This window comes from Daphnia pulex, chromosome 12, assembly GCF_021134715.1.
Source record: "Daphnia pulex isolate KAP4 chromosome 12, ASM2113471v1".
In the NCBI taxonomy this organism is placed as follows: domain Eukaryota; kingdom Metazoa; phylum Arthropoda; class Branchiopoda; order Diplostraca; family Daphniidae; genus Daphnia; species Daphnia pulex.
In genome coordinates this window covers 9,391,320-9,411,853 of record NC_060028.1, presented here as the reverse complement: position 1 = coordinate 9,411,853, position 20,534 = coordinate 9,391,320, and the positions used below count along the sequence as shown (strand labels likewise).

Sequence of the window (20,534 nt, the reverse complement as noted above, 5' to 3'; positions counted from 1 at the left end):
GCTGACTGAAAGTCAGATATCCTTTCATGTTGTCTGCAAGTGGTTCCATGTACGTTTCAGGTCAACAGTGCTGGACAGTGGATTGCTGAAAGGGAAAACACTCAGTTGGTAAGGTAAACCTGCCAGTTATTCAGAATGTGTTTCTATTCATTGTGGACACTACTAGGCTACGTACTACAAGGCAACGGCAAACACCAAGTTAATCACAAATGATGGTAAAGACTAAAGATGAAAAATCTGTTCCACACTACCCTGTCTCACAACAGCAGCATATTCCAGGCTCATTTGATCCTCACTCTAGGGAATGGGCATCTAATTAAATTAATATTCACCTGTATCACCCTTTTAGCTTTATTCCTGTAATTCTGCACTTTACCTTACCTGTGAGTGTGACAAATCTTTCTTTTTTCCTGACTCCTGTTGGTTTCGATGGCCATTGATAATTGGAGAGCAGCATTGGAATGCAACAACTTGTCTGGCTTCGTCTGGTCCTAAGTTACACCAAACAAAACACATCACAAGTTACTTAAAAAAAAAACCAAACAAATTTAGATTAGGAGTTTTAGGTAAGTTATTGGACCATTTTAAATGAATTGATAACACAACATATAGCTAATGGTTCTTGTTGGTTGTTGCTTTCTGACTTATTGTTTTAGCTTAAATTTCAGCTGAAGTTTTTGTGTGATCTAGGTGCTTGTGATAATAGAAATCAAGGTATCCAATCCAATAATGCAAGCTATGTCTTCCAAAGCAAACAAGTTTCTATTGACATTTAACTTTTATGATAATATTTCAGGTTAACTTCCCCTGTTAAATTGTGGTAAATCTTTGCTGCTATCTCTTCTCTTTTGCAGATAATAGTAAAATAATGCTGCCACTCAAGAGGTTGTGGTGACCGCAACTTAGTTCTAATTTAGGACAATGTAACATCATTGATAGATTTGAGGTATTGCTAGCTGTTGCTATATATTGTTTAAATTTACATCTAAATATTCTCGCCTTTCAGGCTGAGATTCTCACCACCGTTATAGTTGTTTGGAAATGGAAACTGACAGCACTAACCAACGCTCACCGGTGGGCACTCACCCACTGGGATTATCAGGAGGATGAGGAGGATGCACTTTACATGTACTTCCGCTCCGACACACGTAGTTACTCACCATTTATTTCTGTTTATTATCAACCGATAATCTACTAGCTTTAAACTCTGTGTTTAATAATTCTTAAATTTAGGTATTTCTTGCGAGTCGCAAACGAAGTGTTACGACTGCACGAGAGTGTGAAAAAGCTGCTGCAAGTCACTTTCTCGTCTTAAAGAACCACTAGAGACTTTGGAATCTGGGGGTTAACATCTGGAGTAAAAATCAGATTGAATGAGACATTTGTTTAATAGGTCCATTTCAAATTGGCCTAGTTAGTAAGCCGAAGTCCTGATGGATTATTTGGTCTTTGAATTGTTTTTATTATTGGCTTGCTGGCCAGGGTACTGATGAGAACATCTGACGCCTACATTTGCCAGTTGTTGGAGAGTAGTGAAAGTAAGCTAGCCCCTTAATTTATCTTCTTGTAAGTTCTAGTCTTCTTGGTTCCCCCTTCCCCGTTTAGTTGAAGTGTGGGTTTTGAAAATAAAAGCCATCATTATTAAATTCAATTACTCTATTACCGTTCAGAAAATGCATCTATGTGCTCATATCATAACCTTAATAAAAATTTGTATATTAAAAAACCTACAGAATAATCTTCAGTAAAAAAATCATGTTTCATAAATACAGAGCAACAGTTGCAAAGCCAATATATATTTTTTGCAAGTAACATAGGTGATAGGTTAGGTTGTTATATATTTTTTACCCGTCCCACATTTATCTCACCAGCTGTAGCTTTTTAGGAAGGAATCTATTAAGTAGGGCTTTTAGCCCAGACAACCCGTTGCATTCCAATGCTGCTCTTCAAATATCAATATCCACCGTAACCTACAGAAAAAAAGAAAGATTTATCACGAGTAAGACAATTAAGTGTGAAGTTCTGTGGCTGTTGAAGTGCGTTTGTGTCAGCTGGGGTCGTTACCAACTTCGCAACCAGATACTTTGCCATTTGCAATCGGGATAGTTTAGGTAATAAGTCAACGTTTAACTAGACCATTTCCATGTAAACTTTCGCTCTACCACAAATGTCGCACTGCCCAATGTCGGATGTTACGTTGCTTTGTTATGTTATGTTATGTTGTTTGCTTCTGCGTTTGTACTTCTTTTTTTTTCAGTCGAGTTTTACGGTGCAAATTTAGCCAGCACGCTTTGATTTTGCAAAGTGATGAGGTATTTCCACGCCATTCGACCAGGCTTAATCGAAAGTGAACAATTCTAAGGCATGTAAGTTAATCGTTAGAGTTTTGACTTTTCGAACGATCCATTTTTTAATCTACTTCAATTTATTTTGTGAAAGCATGCCGAAGATCTTTTGCCTTTCTCCACGTGATCGCTGCCGTGTCCTTCACGCTTGAAGGTCACGGTGAACATTACGTGTAAAACTGTCAATGCGGTGGTGTAGAGGTTGGGTGAGAAAGGTACGTGTTTCGTCATTATCAAGCAGGTATAATAGCCAAAAGGCTCAGCCGTTTGGTATTCATTTTGATTTTGGTTATTGTAGACCCATCCCCAGCAACGCCAACCTAAAAGAAGGAAAGGCCATTTTGCATTTCCTTCGCGCTTGAAGGTCACGGAGATCATTACATAAAACGTATCATGCGACGGCGGAGAGGTTGGGTGAGAAAGGTACGTGTTTCATCATTATCAAACAGGTACAATACCCGCAAGGCTTAAGAGGTGAGGGTGATCAAAAAATCGTATAAAAAGGAGAGAGAAAAGGCCAGAGACATCAGTCGAGTGAGCATCTCCGACACGGCAACAACTGCAGCGCACTATCTGTCACCATCTGCCTTCTTCACCGTATTGCCAGTTCGCATACATGGGTAAATATTCTGTCTTTACATGGAGTTTTCTATTAATACCAATTATTTTCTGTTTGTTAATGTGTAAATTATTATTGAATATTTATGTTTTAATTTGTTTACTGTCTAGTTAATAAGGCGTCGTATGCTGTTGGGTGTTGTATCGTTGATTGGTGGGTCGACCACTGGTTTACTGATGTCTCCTTGGTATGGCGGATACCAAACCACAACGCCGCCGCCTTACTACCCAAAAGCAACTTACGCAACAACCAGTTCCTGCACCGAGGTCTTCAAGTACTACACCATTAAAGCACCGGAGTTTTAAACCACAACTTACGCTGCCCCTGGGCACTACCGGCCACTACACTGACGCCCTGAAGTATTACTCTGCCCCGAGTTACTACACCACCAAGGCGACGGAGCATGACTACGCCTGCTGCCCAATCCTACTACACCGAGACTCCCAAGTATTACTCTGTTCTCAGCTACTTATTGCACCGATTATCCTAAATACTGCTCTGTTCCCAGCTGCTACACTGAGGCTCCCGCTGATTACTCCATCCAAACGGTCGAATACTACACCGAAGCGGTTAAGTACTACTCTGCCGCGATCTACACAACCACAACTGAGGCGGCCATGTATTACGCAGTCCCGACTTCCTACACAGAAGCTGCTCTTTCGTACTACGTTGAACAGAAATACTACACTGATGCTCTAGTTTACTACACCACGACCTACGCTACACCGCAGCCCCCAAGTACTACACCGAAGAAGCCGCTTTTTACACACCAACGTATGCTGCCTAGTTTACAACACCGATGCTCCTCAGTACTACATCACTAAGGCACCGGAATTCTACACGTCTATGTATGCTGCTCCTGCCTACTACACCGAGGCCCCGCATTACTACAACACTGAAGCGCTCAAGTACTACTCTACAACCTACGCTGCCCCGAGCTACTACACCTACGTCCCGAAGTATTACTGTGCGTAAAAGGAGTCGTCAAAAAAAAAAAAGAAGTCGTGCCCGAACTGCAGTGCCCTATCTGTCACCAACTGCATTCCTCAGCGTGTAACCGATTCGCAATTATGGGTAAATATTCTTATTTTTACTTGTTTTGTATTCGTTATATTTTGTATCAATTATATATTTTTTTCTATTTTTTAATATGCCTGTTAATATTTAATATTAATTTTTAAATTTATTTACTGTTTAGTTATCTTTGGTGTCGTGCTCCTGTTGGGTGTTGTATCGTTGTTGGCTGGATCGACTGCTGGTGCAGCGATGTCTCCTTGGTATGGCGGAAACCAAACCGCTACGCCGCCGCTTTCCTACACAACTAACGCAACAATCAGTTCCTGCACCGATGTCTTCCAGTACTACACCACCAAAGCACCAGAGTTTTATACTACAACTTACGCTTCCCCGAGCCACTACACTGATGCCCTGAAGTATTACTCTGCCCTGAGTTACTACACCATCTAGGCGACGGAGTACTACATGATTACGTATACTGCCTATCCTACTACACTGAGGTTTCTAAGTATTACTCTGTTCTCAGCTACTTGTTGCACCGATTTTCCTAAATGCTTCTCTCTTTCCCAGCTGCTACACCGAGGCTCCCGATGATTTCTCCACCAAGACGGTCGAATACTACACCGAACCTTTAAAGTACTTCTCTGCCCCGATCTACACAACCACAACTGAGGCGGCCAAGTATTACGCAGTCCCGACTTCCTACACAAAAGCTGCTCTTTCGTGCTACGTTGAACAACAATACTACACTGATGTTCCAATCTACTACACCACAACCTATACTACACCTAGCTACAACACCGCAGCCCCCAAGTACTACACCGAAGAAGCCGCCCATTACTGCCTAGTTTACATTGACGAAATTAAGTATTGCCCTGCTCGAAACTTCTACCAAACTTAGGTTCATATTTATTGCAATTTTCACGACTATGTCACCTCTGAAGTATTTCTCTATATGTGTTGAAAGATTGCTGAAATACAAGATTGATTGATAAATCACAATTGCATGTCTATTTTCTCTAAGTACCTTTCCTCCTGCTGATCATTGCATAATGTCAAAAATATTTTTGAGTGCTATGTAAACTTACAAATTGATCTTGCAAAATACAACAATTAAAATTCAAACTCCTGTTTTAAATTTCAAAAATATTTAAAACAAATTTTCTTCTATCATTAAAATTCAAAGTCCAACAAACAATATTTTTCTAAAAATTCAAAGTCCACACCCATTATTTCTGCTAAGTCCAGACTTTTCTTTTTGAAAAAAAATTTAAAAAAATTCCCCTTACAAAGTTTTTTAAAAATTATCGCGAAAAAATTTAACTTGAATATTTTATTGTATGCAAAATTTATTTTTATAATATTCACATAGATCATATACATTTTTCCTATGGCCCCCAGGGGGGGGGGGCCTGTCGCTTTCTCTACCGCGATAATAACATGATGCAAGTTATATGCAAATTATTATTTGTTTGGCGCAGAAAGCTTGTTTTATCTAGCAGTTCTCGACTGTTTCAAACCTGACATTAATCAGGTTGCCTCAGTCGTATACTGCATGATTGAATGAAAACTCAAAAGACAACAGATCAAACTTTTAACGCAGCAACACAAAATATCACTGGCAGAGCAATTTCATATGGCATGGATGAAAACGACAACACAAAAATTGTGAAGTCAGGAACCCAGATGGAACAGCTACAACAGCACAGCAACTTCTGGATTACACTGCAATCACATTCAGCATACAACAACGGTTCAATCTGTCTTTGTCACACCTTTCACCATTTGGCTGAAACAAGGTAACCACCAGCATTTCTTTTACCTGTTAAAGAAAAGAAAATTATTTTTGAGAAACACAACTGTGTACACATTATAACAAAAGAATACAGAGCGACAGAAAACTACGCAGTCCAACAGAAAAACTTTGGTATCTGATTCAAAGTTTCTATAGTAAACTAAATCTATAGTACTTTTGCAAGACATTTGATCAAAATAATTACTTTTTACTGTTGATTGGGGTGAGACGTAAGCCAAAGAACAGGCAGCGAGACACACGAGGCACGCCATTTCGGAAATGTACAGGCACTTCCCAAGTCTTGAGTTGAATGATTTGGCAAATTGGTTTCTACATGCTAAATCACCTGTAAATTTTCACATCAACATTTTACATTCAATAACAATAGGAAATTTAACAATAAATACCTTATAATTTTCATCGTGAGAAACGTCACAACCAACAACCCACTTCTGCTGCGTCTTGGATCAAAATGGCCGATAAGCGTCCCCGAAGAGATTCGCGCCACCTGGTGGACATCATTTCAGCCACTTATTCACAGCCACCTATTGACAGCCATTAGATTGCGGATTGTTGTGTTGAGTGGTTGTCCTGTTGTTTTCCTATTTTTCCATGAAAATTAGTAAATTACCGATGAATTCATAAGTAAATTCAAGTTTATATCTGTGCAACTTGTTTGTGATGTGATTTATTCCGTATGTGTGCTGGATCAAATTAAAAATTTCTCAATCTAACCTGTAGAAGGAAGGAACGGGAAAGCGGAAAGGAAACAGTAGCATACAAGTAGCCAACCATTACTACCACCAACTCTTTTATTAAAAATCGTCGTTCTGCTGAATGCATCATGCAGTTAATACAGGTAAAAACCAATAATGTCTTAGTCACAATTTTTTTAAATACTTATTCTCAGACTTTATTTGTCTAATTATGAGTAGTTTCTATTGACCTTGGTAGGTCACTACTGGGTCACTACCCTAGTGTGGACATGTTTGTTTCTGAACATGTTTTTCAACAAATAATTCATTGACGTTCAAGTATTATTCTTCTTTGGGTTTTAAACTGTTATTTGATGTCATTTTTATTTTCTGTCGTAGGGAAAGCTATGAAAAATATCATATCATCTAGGCCATGGATAATCTTCAGGTTTATTGCAGTGAGCAGCTTAATAGAGGAATGTGAACAAATGCAGGGCACTGGGCACATACCAACATGTGTTGTATTTTTCTGAATGTTAACACGAGCAGTAGGTAGCCATTAACTTTAGTTTATTGGAAGAATATTGGAATATTTATTGATATATTTACTTTAGATTCAACATGACTAACTGTTTGATGCCAAAGTTAAACTCAAACTTTAAACTCAACTCACTGTACGTACTCTAACACAGATAACTGGTGCTGTTGCCTTTCAGCCAAAGGCAGGAAAATTATTCTTTACTTCAGAAAATTGTAAGTTAAATTTTTTGCCTTGATCCCCAACACTTTCTGTTAATATTATAGATTTTTATGTTGAAAGAGTTAAAAAGTCTGAAAAGCTAACTAAAAACTTTGTGTATTTGTGTCATAGGGAAAGCTGCTGGAGTAATCTAGTGTTCCACCAGGTGTTCCACTTGATTCATTTCGTGCCAGCGAGTGAAAGGCGTAACGAATTCAAGTTGAGCTGCTGCGTGCTGTCTTCAAGCAAGCAATCCAGCCGTTCCGTTCTGTCATTTGGAACAGGAATCTAATGGCTGTCAATAGGTGGCTGTGAATAAGTGGCTGAAATGATGTCCACCAGGTGGCGCGAATCTCTTCGAGGACGCTTAACGGCCATTTTGTTCCAAGACGCAGCAGAGATGGGTTGTTGGTTGTGACGTTTCTCACGATGAAAATTAAAAGGTATTTATTGTTAATTTCCTATTGTTATTGAATGTAATATGTTGATGTGAAAATTTACAGGTGATTTAGCACGTAGAAACCAAGTTGCCAAATCATTCAACTCAGACTTGGAAGTGCCTGTACATTTCCGAAATGGCGTGCCTCGTGTGTCTCGCTGCCTGTTCTTAGACGTACGTCTCATCCCATGCAACAGCAAAAAGTAATTATTTTGATCAAATGTCTTTCAAAAGTACAGATTTAGTTAACATGACTAGAGAGTAGACCAATTTGCTCTGCTACTATAGAAATTTTGAATCAGATATCAGTTATTCTGTTGGACTGCGTAGTTTCCTGTTACTCTTTGTATTCTTTTGTTATAATGAGTATGCATGTTTACAGAGTTGTGTTTCTCGAAAATAATTTTCTTTTCTTAAACAGGTATAACATACAAACACTTCTTTAACGCTGGTGGTGATTACCTTGTTGCAGCCAAATGGTGAAAGGTGTGACGAAGACAGATTGAACCATTGTATGGAGCATGCGGTTGCAGTTTAATCCAGAAGTTGCTGTGCTGTTGTAGCTGAGCTGTTCCATCTCCTGACTTCAAAATTTTTGTGTTGTCGTTTATGCCATATGAATTGCTTTTTGTGTTGCTGAGTTAAAAGTTTGATCTGTTGTCTTTTGAGTTTTCATTCAATTATGCAGTATACGATTGAGGCAACCTGATCAATATCAGGTTTGACACAGTCGAGAACTGCTAGATAAAACAAGCTTTCTGCGCCAAACAAATAATAACTTGCATATAACTTGCATCATGTTATTATCGCGGTAGAGAAAGCGACAGGCCCCCCCCCCTGGGGGCCACAGGAAAAATAAATAATGTAAATGTTTTAAAAAAATTTTTTGTATGCAATAAAATTTTCGAATAAAATAAATTTTGTTGAAATAAACAATTTGTTTAAAATTTTTCGCGAAAATTTTTTTAAAAATTTTGTGTAGGGGGAATTTTTTTAAAATTTTTTTCAAAAACAAAAGTCTGGACTTAGCAAAAAAAATAGGTGGTGGACTTTGTATTTTTAGAAAAATATTTGTAAATATAATATTGTTTGTTGGACTTGGACTTAGAATTTTAATGATAGAAAAAAATTTATAAAATGAAAAGTTTGAATATTATTGAAATGTAAAACGCGTGTTTGAATTTTATTGTTGTTTTTGCAAGATCAATATTGTAAGTTTACATAGCACTCAGAAATATTTTCTCACATCATGCAATTATCAGCAGCAGGAGATAATAGAAACATGCACTTGTTAATTATCAATCAATCTTGTATTTCAGCAATCTTTCAACACATCCAGAGAAATACTTCAGAACTTCGGTGTATAGGTCGGAGTAACGTAAGTAGGTGACATAGTCGGGAGAATTGCTGATGTAATACATATGAACCTCAGTTTGGTAGTAGTTTGAGTCAGGGTAATACTTAAATTCCTCATGTAGTGAATTAGGCAGCGTACGTAGTTGTGTAATAGGCGGCTGCTTCGGTGTAGTAATTGGTGGCTGCGGTGTTGTAGCTAGGTGTAGTATAGGTTGTGTTTTAGTAGACTGGAGCATCAGTGTAGTATTTCTGTTCAACGTAGCACGAAAGAGCAGCTTCTGTGTAGTAAGTCGGGACTGCGTAATACTTGGCCGCCTCAGTTGTGGTTGTGTAGATCGGGGCAGAGAAGTACTTTGCCGCTTCGGTGTAGTATTCGACCGTTTTGGTGGAGTAATCAGCGGGAGCCTCGTTGTAGCATCTGGGAACAGAGAAGTATTTAGGAAAATCGGTGCAATAAGTAGCCGAGAACAGAGTAATACTTGGGAGCCTCGGTGTAGCAGGATGGGGCAGCATGCGTAGTCATGTAGCACTCCATCGCCTTCGTGGTGTAGTAACTCGGGGCAGAGTAATACTTCAGGGCGTCAGTGTAGTGGCTCGGGGCAGCATAAGTTGTGGTGTAGTACTTGAGCGCTTCAGTGTTGTAGTAGTGCGGAGTCTCGGTGTAGTAGGCAGGGCCAGCATGCATAGACGTGTAGAATTCCGGCGCCTTGGTGATGTAGTACTTGGGAGCCTCGGTGTAGTAAACTAGGCAGCATACGTTGTTGTGTAATAGGCGGTTTCTTCTATGTAGTACTTAAGGGCTGTGGTGTAGCGTAGGTCGTGGTGTAGTAGATTGGAACATCAGTGTAGTATTGTTGTTCAACGTAGCACGAAAGAGCAGCTTTTGTGTAGGAAGTCGGGACTGCGTAATACTTGGCCGCCTCAGTTGTGGTTGTGTAGATCGGGGCAGAGAAGTACTTTAAAGGTTCGGTGTAGTATTCGACCGTTTGGGTGGAGTAATCATCGGGAGCCTCGGTGTAGCAGCTGGGAAAGAGAGGAGCATTTAGGAAAATCGGTGCAACAAGTAGCTGAGAACAGAGTAATACTTGGGAGCCTCGGTGCAGTAGGATAGGCAGTATACGTAATCATGTAGTACTCCGTCGCCTAGATGGTGTAGTAACTCAGGGCAGAGTAATACTTCAGGGCATCAGTGTAGTGGCTCGGGGCAGCGTAAGTTGTGGTATAAAACTCCGGTGCTTTGGTGGTGTAGTACTGGAAGACCTCGCTGCAGGAACTGGTTGTTGCGTAAGTTGTGTAGGAAAGCGGCGGCGTAGCGGTTTGGTTTCCGCCATACCAAGGAGACATCGCTGCAACAGCAGTCGATCCAGCCAACAACGATACAACACCCAACAGGAGCACGACACCATAGATAACTAAACAGTAAATAAATTTAAAAATTAATATTAAATATTAACAGGCATATTAAAAAATAGAAAAAAATATATAATTGATACAAAATATAACGAATACAAAACAAGTAAAAATAAGAATATTTACCCATAATTGCGAATCGGTTACACGCTGAGGAATGCAGTTGGTGACAGATAGGGCACTGCAGTTCGGGCACGACTTCTTTTTTTTTTTGACGACTCCTTTTACGCACAGTAATACTTCGGGACGTAGGTGTAGTAGCTCGGGGCAGCGTAGGTTGTAGTGTAGTACTTGAGCGTTTCAGTGTTGTAGTAATGCGGGGCCTCGGTGTAGTAGGCAGGAGCAGCATACATAGACGTGTAGAATTACGGTGCCTTAGTGATGTAGTACTGAGGAGCATCGGTGTTGTAAACTAGGCAGCATACGTTGGTGTGTAAAAAGCGGCTTCTTCGGTGTAGTACTTGGGGGCTGCGGTGTAGCGTAGGTCGTGGTGTAGTAAACTAGAGCATCAGTGTAGTATTTCTGTTCAACGTAGTACGAAAGAGCAGCTTCTGTGTAGGAAGTCGGGACTGCGTAATACATGGCCGCCTCAGTTGTGGTTGTGTAGATCGCGGCAGAGTAGTACTTAACCGCTTCGGTGTAGTATTCGACCGTTTGGGTGGAGTAATCAGCGGGAGCCTCGGTGTAGTAGCTGGGAACAGAGCAGTATTTAGGATAATCGGTGCAATAAGTAGCTGAGAACAGAGTAATACTTGGGAGTCTCGGTGTAGTAGGATGGGGCAGCAGGCGTAGTCATGCTCCGTCGCCTTGGTGGTGTAGTAACTCGGGGCAGAGTAATACTTCAGGGCGTCAGTGTAGTGGCCGGTAGTGCCCAGGGGCAGCGTAAGTTGTGGTTTAAAACTCCGGTGCTTTAATGGTGTAGTACTTGAAGACCTCGGTGCAGGAACTGGTTGTTGCGTAAGTTGCTTTTGGGTAGTAAGGCGGCGGCGTTGTGGTTTGGTATCCGCCATACCAAGGAGACATCAGCAAACCAGTGGTCGACCCACCAATCAACGATACAACACCCAACAGCATACGACGCCTTATTAACTAGACAGTAAACAAATTAAAACATAAATATTCAATAATAATTTACACATTAACAAACAGAAAATAATTGGTATTAATAGAAAACTCCATGTAAAGACAGAATATTTACCCATGGATGCGAATTGGCAATACGGTGAAGAAGGTAGATGGTGACAGATAGTGCGCTGCAGTTGTTGCCGTGTCGGAGATGCTCACTCGACTGATGTCTCTGGCCTTTTCTCTCTCCTTTTTATACGATTTTTTGATCACCCTCACCTCTTAAGCCTTGCGGGTATTGTACCTGTTTGATAATGATGAAACACGTACCTTTCTCACCCAACCTCTCCGCCGTCGCATGATACGTTTTATGTAATGATCTCCGTGACCTTCAAGCGCGAAGGAAATGCAAAATGGCCTTTCCTTCTTTTAGGTTGGCGTTGCTGGGGATGGGTCTACAAAAATCAAAATGAATACCAAACGGCTGAGCCTTGGGGCTATTATACCTGCTTGATAATGACGAAACACGTACCTTTCTCACCCAACCTCTACACCACCGCATTGACAGTTTTACACGTAATGTTCACCGTGACCTTCAAGCGTGAAGGACACGGCAGCGATCACGTGGAGCAAGGCAAAAGATATTCGGCATGCTTTCACAAAATAAATTGAAGTAGATTAAAAAATTGATCTTATTTCGAAAAGTCAAAACTCCAGCGATTCACTTACATGCCTTAGAATTGTTCACTTTCGATTAAGCTTGGTCGAATGGTGTGGAAATACCTCATCACTTTTCAAAATCAAACCGTGGCTAAATTTTCACTGTAAAACTCAACTGGAAAAAAAGTACAAACACAGAAGCAAACGTAACATCCGACATTAGGCAGTGCAACATTGTGGTAGGGCGAAAGTTTACATGGAAATGTCTAGTAAACTTAGACTTACCTAAACTGATCATTCCAATTGGAAATGGCGAAGAATCTGGTTGCGAAGTCGGTGTAGTTACAAGTCGGAATGTAATTTAACGACACCTGACATCAAAACGCGACACCATCACCAGGACTTGTACGACAAGTAACATTTGCGGCGTCTCTCCTCTGGTTTTGTCATTCTTTGATTTGATAGTATCGAGCCGTTATTTTCTTCTTTCTCTTTAGAAACTTATTCGTTAACGTTCGTTTGAAATTCCTAATAAACAAGGCTGGTATTTCTGTAAGCTTGTTGTCAATGCCCCCCCCCCTCTCTTGTTAACCAGCACTTCTGTGGTAGTGGTCTCAAAATTTTTGTTCCTGCAATCAATCAATCCGATGGCAAATAGAAAAAGAAACCAAACAGTGCCGGCCCGTGCTAAGAACAAGCTTACATGATAAAAAAGACGACGAAAGCTAATGCGTTCTTCTAACAGAAATATAAAAAAAGTTTTAACACACCATTCAGCTTTCGATATATTCAAGGCGGTGAGAACCTACAAACTTACAACTCAATTTTAACTAACGGATTATTTGTTTGAGAGGAAGATGTGTCTTTCACTTCCGCCGCAACTGTTATTGTACGTGGCATGTTTCCTTCATCAAAGCCGAAGAAATTCTGTTGGACAATGTAATGCACGCATTGGAGGATAACGTTACGTTCATGTAAAATTTCCCCTTGCAATAGCTGTAAAAATACATTTTTTTAGGGAAACAATTTAAATTAAACTTTAAAATAGAACAAGACCTTTTGCAAAAGTGTCAGTCTTTTAGGACGAATGAGTTCTTTAATCGCAGGAACATCTGGTATGTTTTTTTGTGCTTTCGCCTTCTTTCGACGTTTGGCTTGTTTAGATGGTTTAGTTAAATGTTCTGCCTTTTCTTTTTCAACATTTTTTACATTCTTTTCACTTTCTTCTGAAACCAATTTTGGTTTCTTAGCATCTAAAACTTCAGAAAATATAAGTGTGGGTATGGATATTATGGCATAGTGTTTTTTACCTGCTCCTTCTTCTTCAGAATCGGAAGCATAGGTCATCAAATGAGCTAGGGCATTGCTACCAGGAATTGCCGCGGCTTTCGCCTTTTCTCCTTCGTTATCCGAATCTAATTCGCCATCACTAAGTTCCTTTTTTACTTGTACTAAAAAGCAAAGAGATTGAAATTAAAGAAGAAAATAATTAATAAAAAGTTTCATGAGAGTATAACTTTTATGAGTATAAATAAATTCAGACCCATTGTTGCTTCGTGAGTTTTTGTGGTGTTGAATGACTTTGTTTCATTTGCTAGAAGAAGCTTTTGTGAAAATTCTGATATAACTTGCTGAGTATCACATCTAGTTTCATCTGTTTCTTGTCTCTTGTTTTTCTTGTTTTGATTTCTTCTTGCATCCCATCCTTTTCCTTTCTCACCTTGCCCTCTTTCATTTCTACCCTTGGCTACAAAAAAGGATTTATTAATTATTTTTATTCAAGAATAAAAGTATTTTATCACACCATACCAAATCTTTTTTTAGGTTCATAAAGGACTTCTCCTCTTTCTAACTTTTCTTTCTGTTCAGCCTGTCGTCGTGCAACATTAGCAGTTGAGGGAAATCGACTAAATAAAAACCATTAAAATCACATTACACAATTAATAAACATTGAGTACTACTTCTTTCTTTCCTCCCTCCACTTTTGTATCTCTTCTGGCGTGTTGAGTCTCATAATTTGATCAGCAAGGCCTGTTTCATGCTGCATTTGAATGTGCTTCTCCACGATTTTAGGATGGGCTACAAACGGACAGCCATTTATTCCACAAGGAATGTGTTCAGCTATATGAGAATCCAAAAGTTCTTGAGATCTAAATGAGCGGTCACATCGATCACATGAGAATGATTGATATTGTGAGCTTTGAAAACCGTTCTTTTGGAAACCAAAATTGGTGTGTTTCGTATCGTTAAGTTGCGTTCTTGTCACGCTGACACTGCTATATTGAGGTTGAGGTGCTTGTGGTAATCCAGGCCCAGGATTTAAAGATTGATTCTTTGGTGAAGAAAGGTGAGTAAAACTCGGTTTGGGAACTGCTCCAAAAGCAAATGGATTGGGTAAAGCCATTTTACAATGTTCAACTTCCAGGAGACTTAATGTTCTTTTAAATTTTAATACTAAACTTTAATCGTGGACGTGGACTTTTGAAGGTGAGGCGAATCACCAACCACATGACTGAATGGCAATAACAAACGAAATATTCGTCTGCAAGCATGCAACATTGCAACACTTTCAAATATTTCCTCACACACCAACGGGCAGCGGCCGGCAAGCGCAAGCCGCAGTCGGCACTCGGCAGTCGGCACTAAGAAACTCTGCGTCTCTGCCAAAGTTTTATTTAACGCAAAAAATTACATTTCAAATACATTAAACTTTTTTAATTGTAAAAAGAGATAAGCACTCTTTGCAGCTCTTTGTGATTCCCTCAGTCATTATTTTCATTATTGGCTGCAACATCAGGCCATTTGGAATATTTCCAATCTATGCGTCAATGCAACTAAAATGACCCATATTACAAAAATAACTTCGTCATTAATAGTCAAGGTTATTGAAATATTAAGGCTGCAAGAAGCTTTAAAAAGGTTTGGGTTTTTGGGACTACCTCGTTGTATTTTTTTTGAAATACGAATTAATTTAACCATATAAAATTTCATCCTCTTGTAGTATTGTAAATATTAAGAAATGAAAAGAAATAATTGTATCGTATTTAAAATAAATTAAATATTCCTCGAGCACATGATTTAAAAAGATCAACAATATTATTTTTCTAAACAAATTCCTAAGTGAACTCAAAGACCCTGACATTTGGGTTGGTTACGAACGGAACCGTGGTCGTCGGCAAGTCTTTAAAAATAAAATTGGAACTGGCGAGTACGTGGTAAAAGAATTTCTTATTTTGCCTTGTTCTTGGACCAGTTTTAAAAATAGTCTAATAGATCGGCAGCAATTAAAAAGGCAGATTTTAAGGAAACAGGCAGGTTCTGGGCTGATTTTTAAAGCCATTTAACCAGAGTTGTATTCTCTTTTGCATATTTATAAAAGAAACAAAAAGAATCCCCGAATATACTTTTAAGTTATTGAAGCACTCAGTACATTATGCGAATATAATCACAGATATATATATATGTATAAAAAATGGTTATAATATGGAAAATAATCAAGGATGAGAGAAATCGACCGTACAGGCGAAACCCCATCGATTAAAACAAATCTGCGCCAGAGAATCGTGCAAAACAAATTCCTTCCATGCCTGAAACATATTGCATTAGAAATGGGCAGGAACTGTAACACAGGCCTCCTCAGCCGTTCGTGTGAGACTGCAATTCTAAATATTATAGAAGGGTTTTGTCGAATTGATTAGTCTTCAAACAAAAGAACTAGACCGTGAAAGAAATGTTACCTCGGGTTTGGCTCTGTGCGTTTCGACACATTCGATGCTCAGCGGGATAAGGTCCAGATGGCAACCGCCATCGGCAGGTTTAAACGACAGTCGCATCACTGTATGGAGTGGTGTATGGATGTAGGGCAGTTCTTTTTCATCTTTTTTGAGCAAGGCTGCCAAAAGGCAGCGCAGAACTGCTTGGTGTGCGATCACCAGAACATTGTTTTCGACCTTCAGCCGGTCCAGGACAGGCTTGACGCGAAGGAGCAGATCAAAATAAGATTCGCCTTCTGGATAACGATAATGAAATTTGTCGTCGTCGCGAGCAGCAAACTCGATTGGATAGCGTTCAGCAATCTCTTCGTAAGTGAGTCCGTCACAAACGCCAGTATCGAGTTCATTAAGCGCATCCAGATGTTCTCGAGGAGCTTCAATGTTTTTAGCCGTTTGAATGGTGCGTTTCAAACAAGAAGTCCATAGTTTGAATCCCGGAGTGTTACCCAAAGTACCGTTGACGTACTCGGCTAAACTATCCGCGTACTGATAGCCCCGCGGGGAAAGGTCCGCGTCGCCTCCAACTTTTCCGAGAACGTTGTACTCGCTCTCGCCATGCTATCAACGTAATTAGATGACACAAATTTGATTTAGAAAAACGCCAACTTGGAAGCAATAATAATCAAGCCAGTAGTACCCGACTGAAGTAAAGTGTGCGGCTTTCATTATTGGCCCGACTAGTTATTGATGAAAGCGTGTCGAACGGCTCGGCCATCAATTGAGTTTTTCGCAATCGGTAACTTCGGCAGCGAGGCAAAGTGTGGCAATTGGCCTTAGGATAATCTCGACAACCAGAAAGAGATTGTGCGTCACTGTAGGAAACACCCAGCACATAAACATCCTGCTGGCCATTGGCACCCCCTAACTTTCGGCATAGATCCTTCTTCGAATTGGAAGACAGGTTAGAAAGTCTCATAAACTGCAGACAAAACAAAAGAATTAGTAATAACCTTGGTTTTCACTTGGGGAACAGGAAACCAATTCACAAGGTTATTTATAAAAAAAACTCACCGACACTTTACTGCCGTCAAGTAGAATCCAATCATCTGGATTAGTAGACAGATCCAACAGCGATGACGAGTGACCAGTAGCTAACGGAACAGAATAATTCATCCGGGGATTGCAGTCGATAAGGGATGGATCCTTATTCCTTTGTGTATTAGAAACGTTTAATGCCTTCCAGTTCGATTCAACCACGCCTGTAAAAAATTAAATAAAGAAAACAAAAAGGAATTTTAAAAAATGTAGCTAGGAAAATCAAAAGCCAAAAGATTATTTCCCTCGGCGGAGAAATATCATTAAAAACTGGTTTTAAGTTAAATCTCGTCTTGGCTGAGTTGGCTCCAAGTTTCATTTCAAATAAGGGGTGGATATATATGTTCCTTGGAATGCATACATGATGGAAAAATCCCTCCCAAAAAAACAAACAAAAGCCGTTACTCTCAACTTCCCCAAGGTTGAAATTTCGGAGCTATATAGCTAGTGAATGCATTGCAACCTACACTAGTCTCAAGCATTAAGTTATAATAATGATTGTTAAAGCCAAAAGACTGAAAAGAGTCTAGGCTGGACGAGAGACCAAACCAAACCAAACCAAAACAAACAAACGTTTCTACGACTTACTATATCCAGCGACGCTTTTGAGCCATTCCAAGATTGGGGCAAGCCTTTCCGTCAAAACGACAAGCATTGTGCAGCTTTAATGTTGTGCAGAGTGGTAAGACAGTCTTCATAAATCACTGGAGTAACTAAAACAGACAGTTTGGGCAATTACATCTCACATCATTACTGACTACAAAAAAACAAACAATGTGGTCATTACTAGAAAGCAATCCAATCAAACCTGGGAAATCTTGCAAAATCAAGGGCATACTTCAAGGCAAGCATTCGATAATTAAAAGAAAGTTGATTACAAAATAAAAAAAGGAAATCTATTAAAAAAAGATGAAAGTCACTAGATGTTGTGTGTTTTCTCGAAAGAGACGCTATGGACACACTTGCGACTTTACAGACTACTGACTTGAGGTCGAGTGAAGGGGAAGCATGTACGTAGATAGCGGGAGGTTTTAGTACCTAAACACGCGCATTTTGGGATCGAGGCGCGCGCAGCCTTGCGGCCACTTGAAACTGAATCGATGTCAACAAAATGGGCGAATAAAGGAGTGTAATGAAGGAAAAGCGGATGAATACATAAGATAAGATATAATCAATAAAACGTAAAATATTGCCAGCAGAGTTCCGCATGTAATTCAAAAAATTACTCTTGTAAGAAAGCTTGTTGCCTTCAAGCGACGATCAAATCTGCAGCGAATTTGAGTTGTGAAATCGATTTTACAACAACAATGCTCCTATTTGACCTTTTTGAATGTGCTGACCACGTACATTATAACGGATCTAAAATAAATCTTGGCTAATTGCCGAGATCTGTCATCATCTATCCACGTCTTTTAGGCGGTTAAAGAATCACGTAGGCCGATCTTTCGAAATATCTCGTGATTCGTGAACTCACTGAACTCACCTGTTTACTGTCACCGATGGTATGTTCTGGATGAGAATGAGCTGCGAGTTTGATACTGTTTGGCCGACGAAACAGGAATGACGCCAAGAACTTGTAGCCGGGTTGTTTATATATTAAGCCCTACACGTCGTCTTCCTGCGTGTGATCGTGTTTTTCTCGTCGTATCTTGCCCGACTTTCCTTGTAAACAAGTTTCGGGATGGGGCGGGAATCTGATGAATAGTGAGAGGAGGAAAACAGTGAAAAGTTTCGATTCCTGCGGCCAACGGGTGGTTAGTTATCAACGCTAAAATCCACGCATAAAAAAATTAACCATTTCCATTCTTGAGGTCACGAAACATTATTTAAATACACGTCAATTTTCTTTATGATTAAAAACAGATAACATGTAGTTACCGTTTTTTTTTTTTTGTTCTTGTCGAGCCTTCTTGAAGTTCATCTTTTAGGAGTTCCGGTATTGTAGCTAATGATTGTTAATATTTTCAAGGTTCTCAAGACGCTAGTAGACGCAAGGCCGCTTGAACCGCAACAGAAAAACTATGGGAAGTAAATTTAAGCCTCAATAAAGGCCATTTGCTTTCTGTCAGATTGTAGGAAATGGGTCACAAAAATAAGAAATTGGGAATCGTCATCAAGGTTGCCTTTTGCCTTAGAAGTGTCCTTTGATTTCGGACTACTAGACCGTGTTTATCCGGGCCGGATGCTCCTACAAGGATGGGATGAAACATTATACCAAATATCAAATTATCATGAAAGAATATGAAATGCGCATTAGTTTCTTGTTACTGTCTCATTTTTTTTTGGACAGGAGGATCAACGTACTACGCATTTGTGAATTCAACGTGGGCGCAAGGAATATCACGAAATCTGTTTTCAAAAACGTGATAAAAACCTTTTATCTGTGATAAATAATATCGATTCAAAGTGTCTATAAACAGACGTGATAAGCTAATTTCAAAGATTAAGATTTATTTAAGAAAAGAAAGTAAAGAGTGCTGTGGAGGGAAAAGATTATTTAAAAAAAAATTATGAGTAATATGGAGGTTTGCGAATTTGAATTCCATATTCTGCAAGTGCTGGTGCAAGATCTTCCATCGTTAGGACATATCTTTTATCCTTCATTTTGTTTTTCGATGATTGAACTGTGTTAGCTCCCCTCATTTTACAGTGCTGCAGAGCGTCATTTACTATGTCAGAAATGAACTTTTGAGCAGCAATAGACACCAGACGGACACTGCAAAAGACATGAAGTTGTGACAGCAAAAGCAGAATAAAGTAAACAAATTCTACTTGACTTACATTCTCGGGTCTGAAGCTTCAAATCCAGATGAGGCAAGGTAAGAGCAAGTAACAGCATCAGGGATCTAGAAAAAAAATTTATTACATTAACAAGAAGTGATGAAAAGATCATTGACTGCTTGAATTCACTTACAGTTGGTGTGTAATCCTCTAAAGTCATGAGAAAATCCGACAAAGGTTGTCCCAATGTCCTTGTGTTACCAACTTCAACAGGCTCCACACTAGGACCAGCAGCTAAGTCTTCATAGGTGGTTTGATCATTTTCAGCTGCTGGTGAATTAGCATCATTGGAATCATCGTCCATAAACTCAGTTGCATCTTGATCATCCATTGTGAGGAATCTACTGAAAACAGAAATGGTTCATTGCAAACTATGCAAAACAAACTCTGTGGCACTATTTCCTTATTAAGTTCAACTAAATGTCGAACTGGAAATTAGACTCAACAATTCTGCTAAAACATTATCTCGTGTTCAAGTAGTTAGTAAAAAATCATACAGGTCAATCATTCAGTATTTATTCTACTGTTTGCTGTTGTCTTGTCACACACATGATTCATGTGAACTTGAACTTCATTCATTAATGAACTACAATGCATCTCAGTATTTTCATTTTCATCTTAAATATGTTGGGAATATTATATTTACCCGTTAAAAGTAGTAGGAATGCCAATGATAAAAAAATTTCAGAAAATAGAAACCAGATCACAATTTTGGATGGAAACAATTAGCAGACGGGAACTGACGGTGACGGTCTGACGGAGTAGAGACAAACACCGTTGGAGGCGCTGCCTACCCTTCCACGCT

At 39.5% G+C, this 20,534-nt stretch overlaps 3 protein-coding genes and 5 long non-coding RNA genes across 18 annotated transcripts; 3 read left to right on the top strand and 5 right to left on the bottom strand.

The window, feature by feature from the left end:
* Positions 1-126: 126 nt before the first annotated feature.
* Positions 127-565, bottom strand: LOC124209091. The gene is made up of 2 exons (XR_006880773.1): positions 382-565; positions 127-312 (listed from the first exon to the last, which is right to left on the bottom strand). It is a non-coding gene; the product is annotated as an uncharacterized LOC124209091 (long non-coding RNA).
* Positions 566-3,977: 3,412 nt separating this feature from the next.
* LOC124208493 lies at positions 3,978-4,607 on the top strand. The gene is made up of 3 exons (XR_006880470.1): positions 3,978-4,038; positions 4,163-4,489; positions 4,552-4,607. It is a non-coding gene; the product is annotated as an uncharacterized LOC124208493 (long non-coding RNA).
* Positions 4,608-5,642: 1,035 nt separating this feature from the next.
* On the bottom strand, positions 5,643-6,326 carry LOC124209648. The gene is made up of 3 exons (XR_006881013.1): positions 6,184-6,326; positions 5,982-6,122; positions 5,643-5,803 (listed from the first exon to the last, which is right to left on the bottom strand). It is a non-coding gene; the product is annotated as an uncharacterized LOC124209648 (long non-coding RNA).
* LOC124209649 lies at positions 6,315-7,614 on the top strand. Of its 4 annotated transcripts, none has more exons than XR_006881016.1 (6): positions 6,315-6,421; positions 6,521-6,635; positions 6,709-6,810; positions 6,871-7,023; positions 7,086-7,224; positions 7,343-7,613. It is a non-coding gene; the product is annotated as an uncharacterized LOC124209649 (long non-coding RNA). The 4 variants fall into 4 exon arrangements; XR_006881015.1 differs by having other exon boundaries at positions 6,316-6,421; positions 6,712-6,810; positions 6,871-7,019; positions 7,343-7,610; XR_006881014.1 differs by having other exon boundaries at positions 6,316-6,421; positions 6,712-6,810; positions 7,343-7,610.
* A 99-nt stretch (positions 7,615-7,713) lies between these two features.
* LOC124209647 lies at positions 7,714-8,349 on the top strand. Its single transcript, XR_006881011.1, has 2 exons — positions 7,714-7,852; positions 8,071-8,349. It is a non-coding gene; the product is annotated as an uncharacterized LOC124209647 (long non-coding RNA).
* Positions 8,350-12,912: 4,563 nt separating this feature from the next.
* Positions 12,913-14,784, bottom strand: LOC124209645 (nuclear fragile X mental retardation-interacting protein 1-like). Of its 2 annotated transcripts, none has more exons than XM_046607740.1 (6): positions 14,102-14,784; positions 13,950-14,047; positions 13,684-13,887; positions 13,451-13,591; positions 13,197-13,393; positions 12,913-13,136 (listed from the first exon to the last, which is right to left on the bottom strand). In XM_046607740.1, the coding sequence occupies exons 1-6, from the start codon at positions 14,542-14,544 to the stop codon at positions 12,954-12,956; spliced, it is 1,266 nt and encodes a 421-aa protein (XP_046463696.1). In that variant the 5' UTR covers positions 14,545-14,784; the 3' UTR covers positions 12,913-12,953. The 2 variants fall into 2 exon arrangements, with proteins under 2 accessions (XP_046463696.1, XP_046463695.1); XM_046607739.1 differs by having other exon boundaries at positions 13,197-13,399; positions 14,102-14,669.
* A 653-nt stretch (positions 14,785-15,437) lies between these two features.
* Positions 15,438-18,663, bottom strand: LOC124209640 (6-phosphofructo-2-kinase/fructose-2,6-bisphosphatase 1-like). 6 transcript variants are annotated; one of them, XM_046607730.1, is made up of 6 exons: positions 18,432-18,663; positions 17,537-17,661; positions 16,925-17,112; positions 16,551-16,832; positions 15,878-16,471; positions 15,438-15,802 (listed from the first exon to the last, which is right to left on the bottom strand). In XM_046607730.1, exons 2-6 carry the CDS (start codon positions 17,601-17,603, stop codon positions 15,743-15,745), a joined length of 1,191 nt encoding a protein of 396 aa, XP_046463686.1. In that variant the 5' UTR covers positions 17,604-17,661; positions 18,432-18,663; the 3' UTR covers positions 15,438-15,742. The 6 variants fall into 6 exon arrangements, with proteins under 6 accessions (XP_046463686.1, XP_046463685.1, XP_046463684.1 ...); XM_046607729.1 differs by lacking the exon at positions 18,432-18,663 and adding an exon at positions 17,736-18,076; XM_046607728.1 differs by lacking the exon at positions 18,432-18,663 and adding an exon at positions 17,757-18,076.
* Positions 18,664-19,450: 787 nt separating this feature from the next.
* Positions 19,451-20,517, bottom strand: LOC124209643 (transcription initiation factor TFIID subunit 10-like). Of its 2 annotated transcripts, none has more exons than XM_046607737.1 (4): positions 20,376-20,517; positions 19,863-20,073; positions 19,730-19,794; positions 19,451-19,664 (listed from the first exon to the last, which is right to left on the bottom strand). In XM_046607737.1, the coding sequence occupies exons 2-4, from the start codon at positions 20,058-20,060 to the stop codon at positions 19,457-19,459; spliced, it is 471 nt and encodes a 156-aa protein (XP_046463693.1). In that variant the 5' UTR covers positions 20,061-20,073; positions 20,376-20,517; the 3' UTR covers positions 19,451-19,456. The 2 variants fall into 2 exon arrangements, with proteins under 2 accessions (XP_046463693.1, XP_046463694.1); XM_046607738.1 differs by having other exon boundaries at positions 19,863-20,070; positions 20,376-20,497.
* Positions 20,518-20,534: the final 17 nt, after the last annotated feature.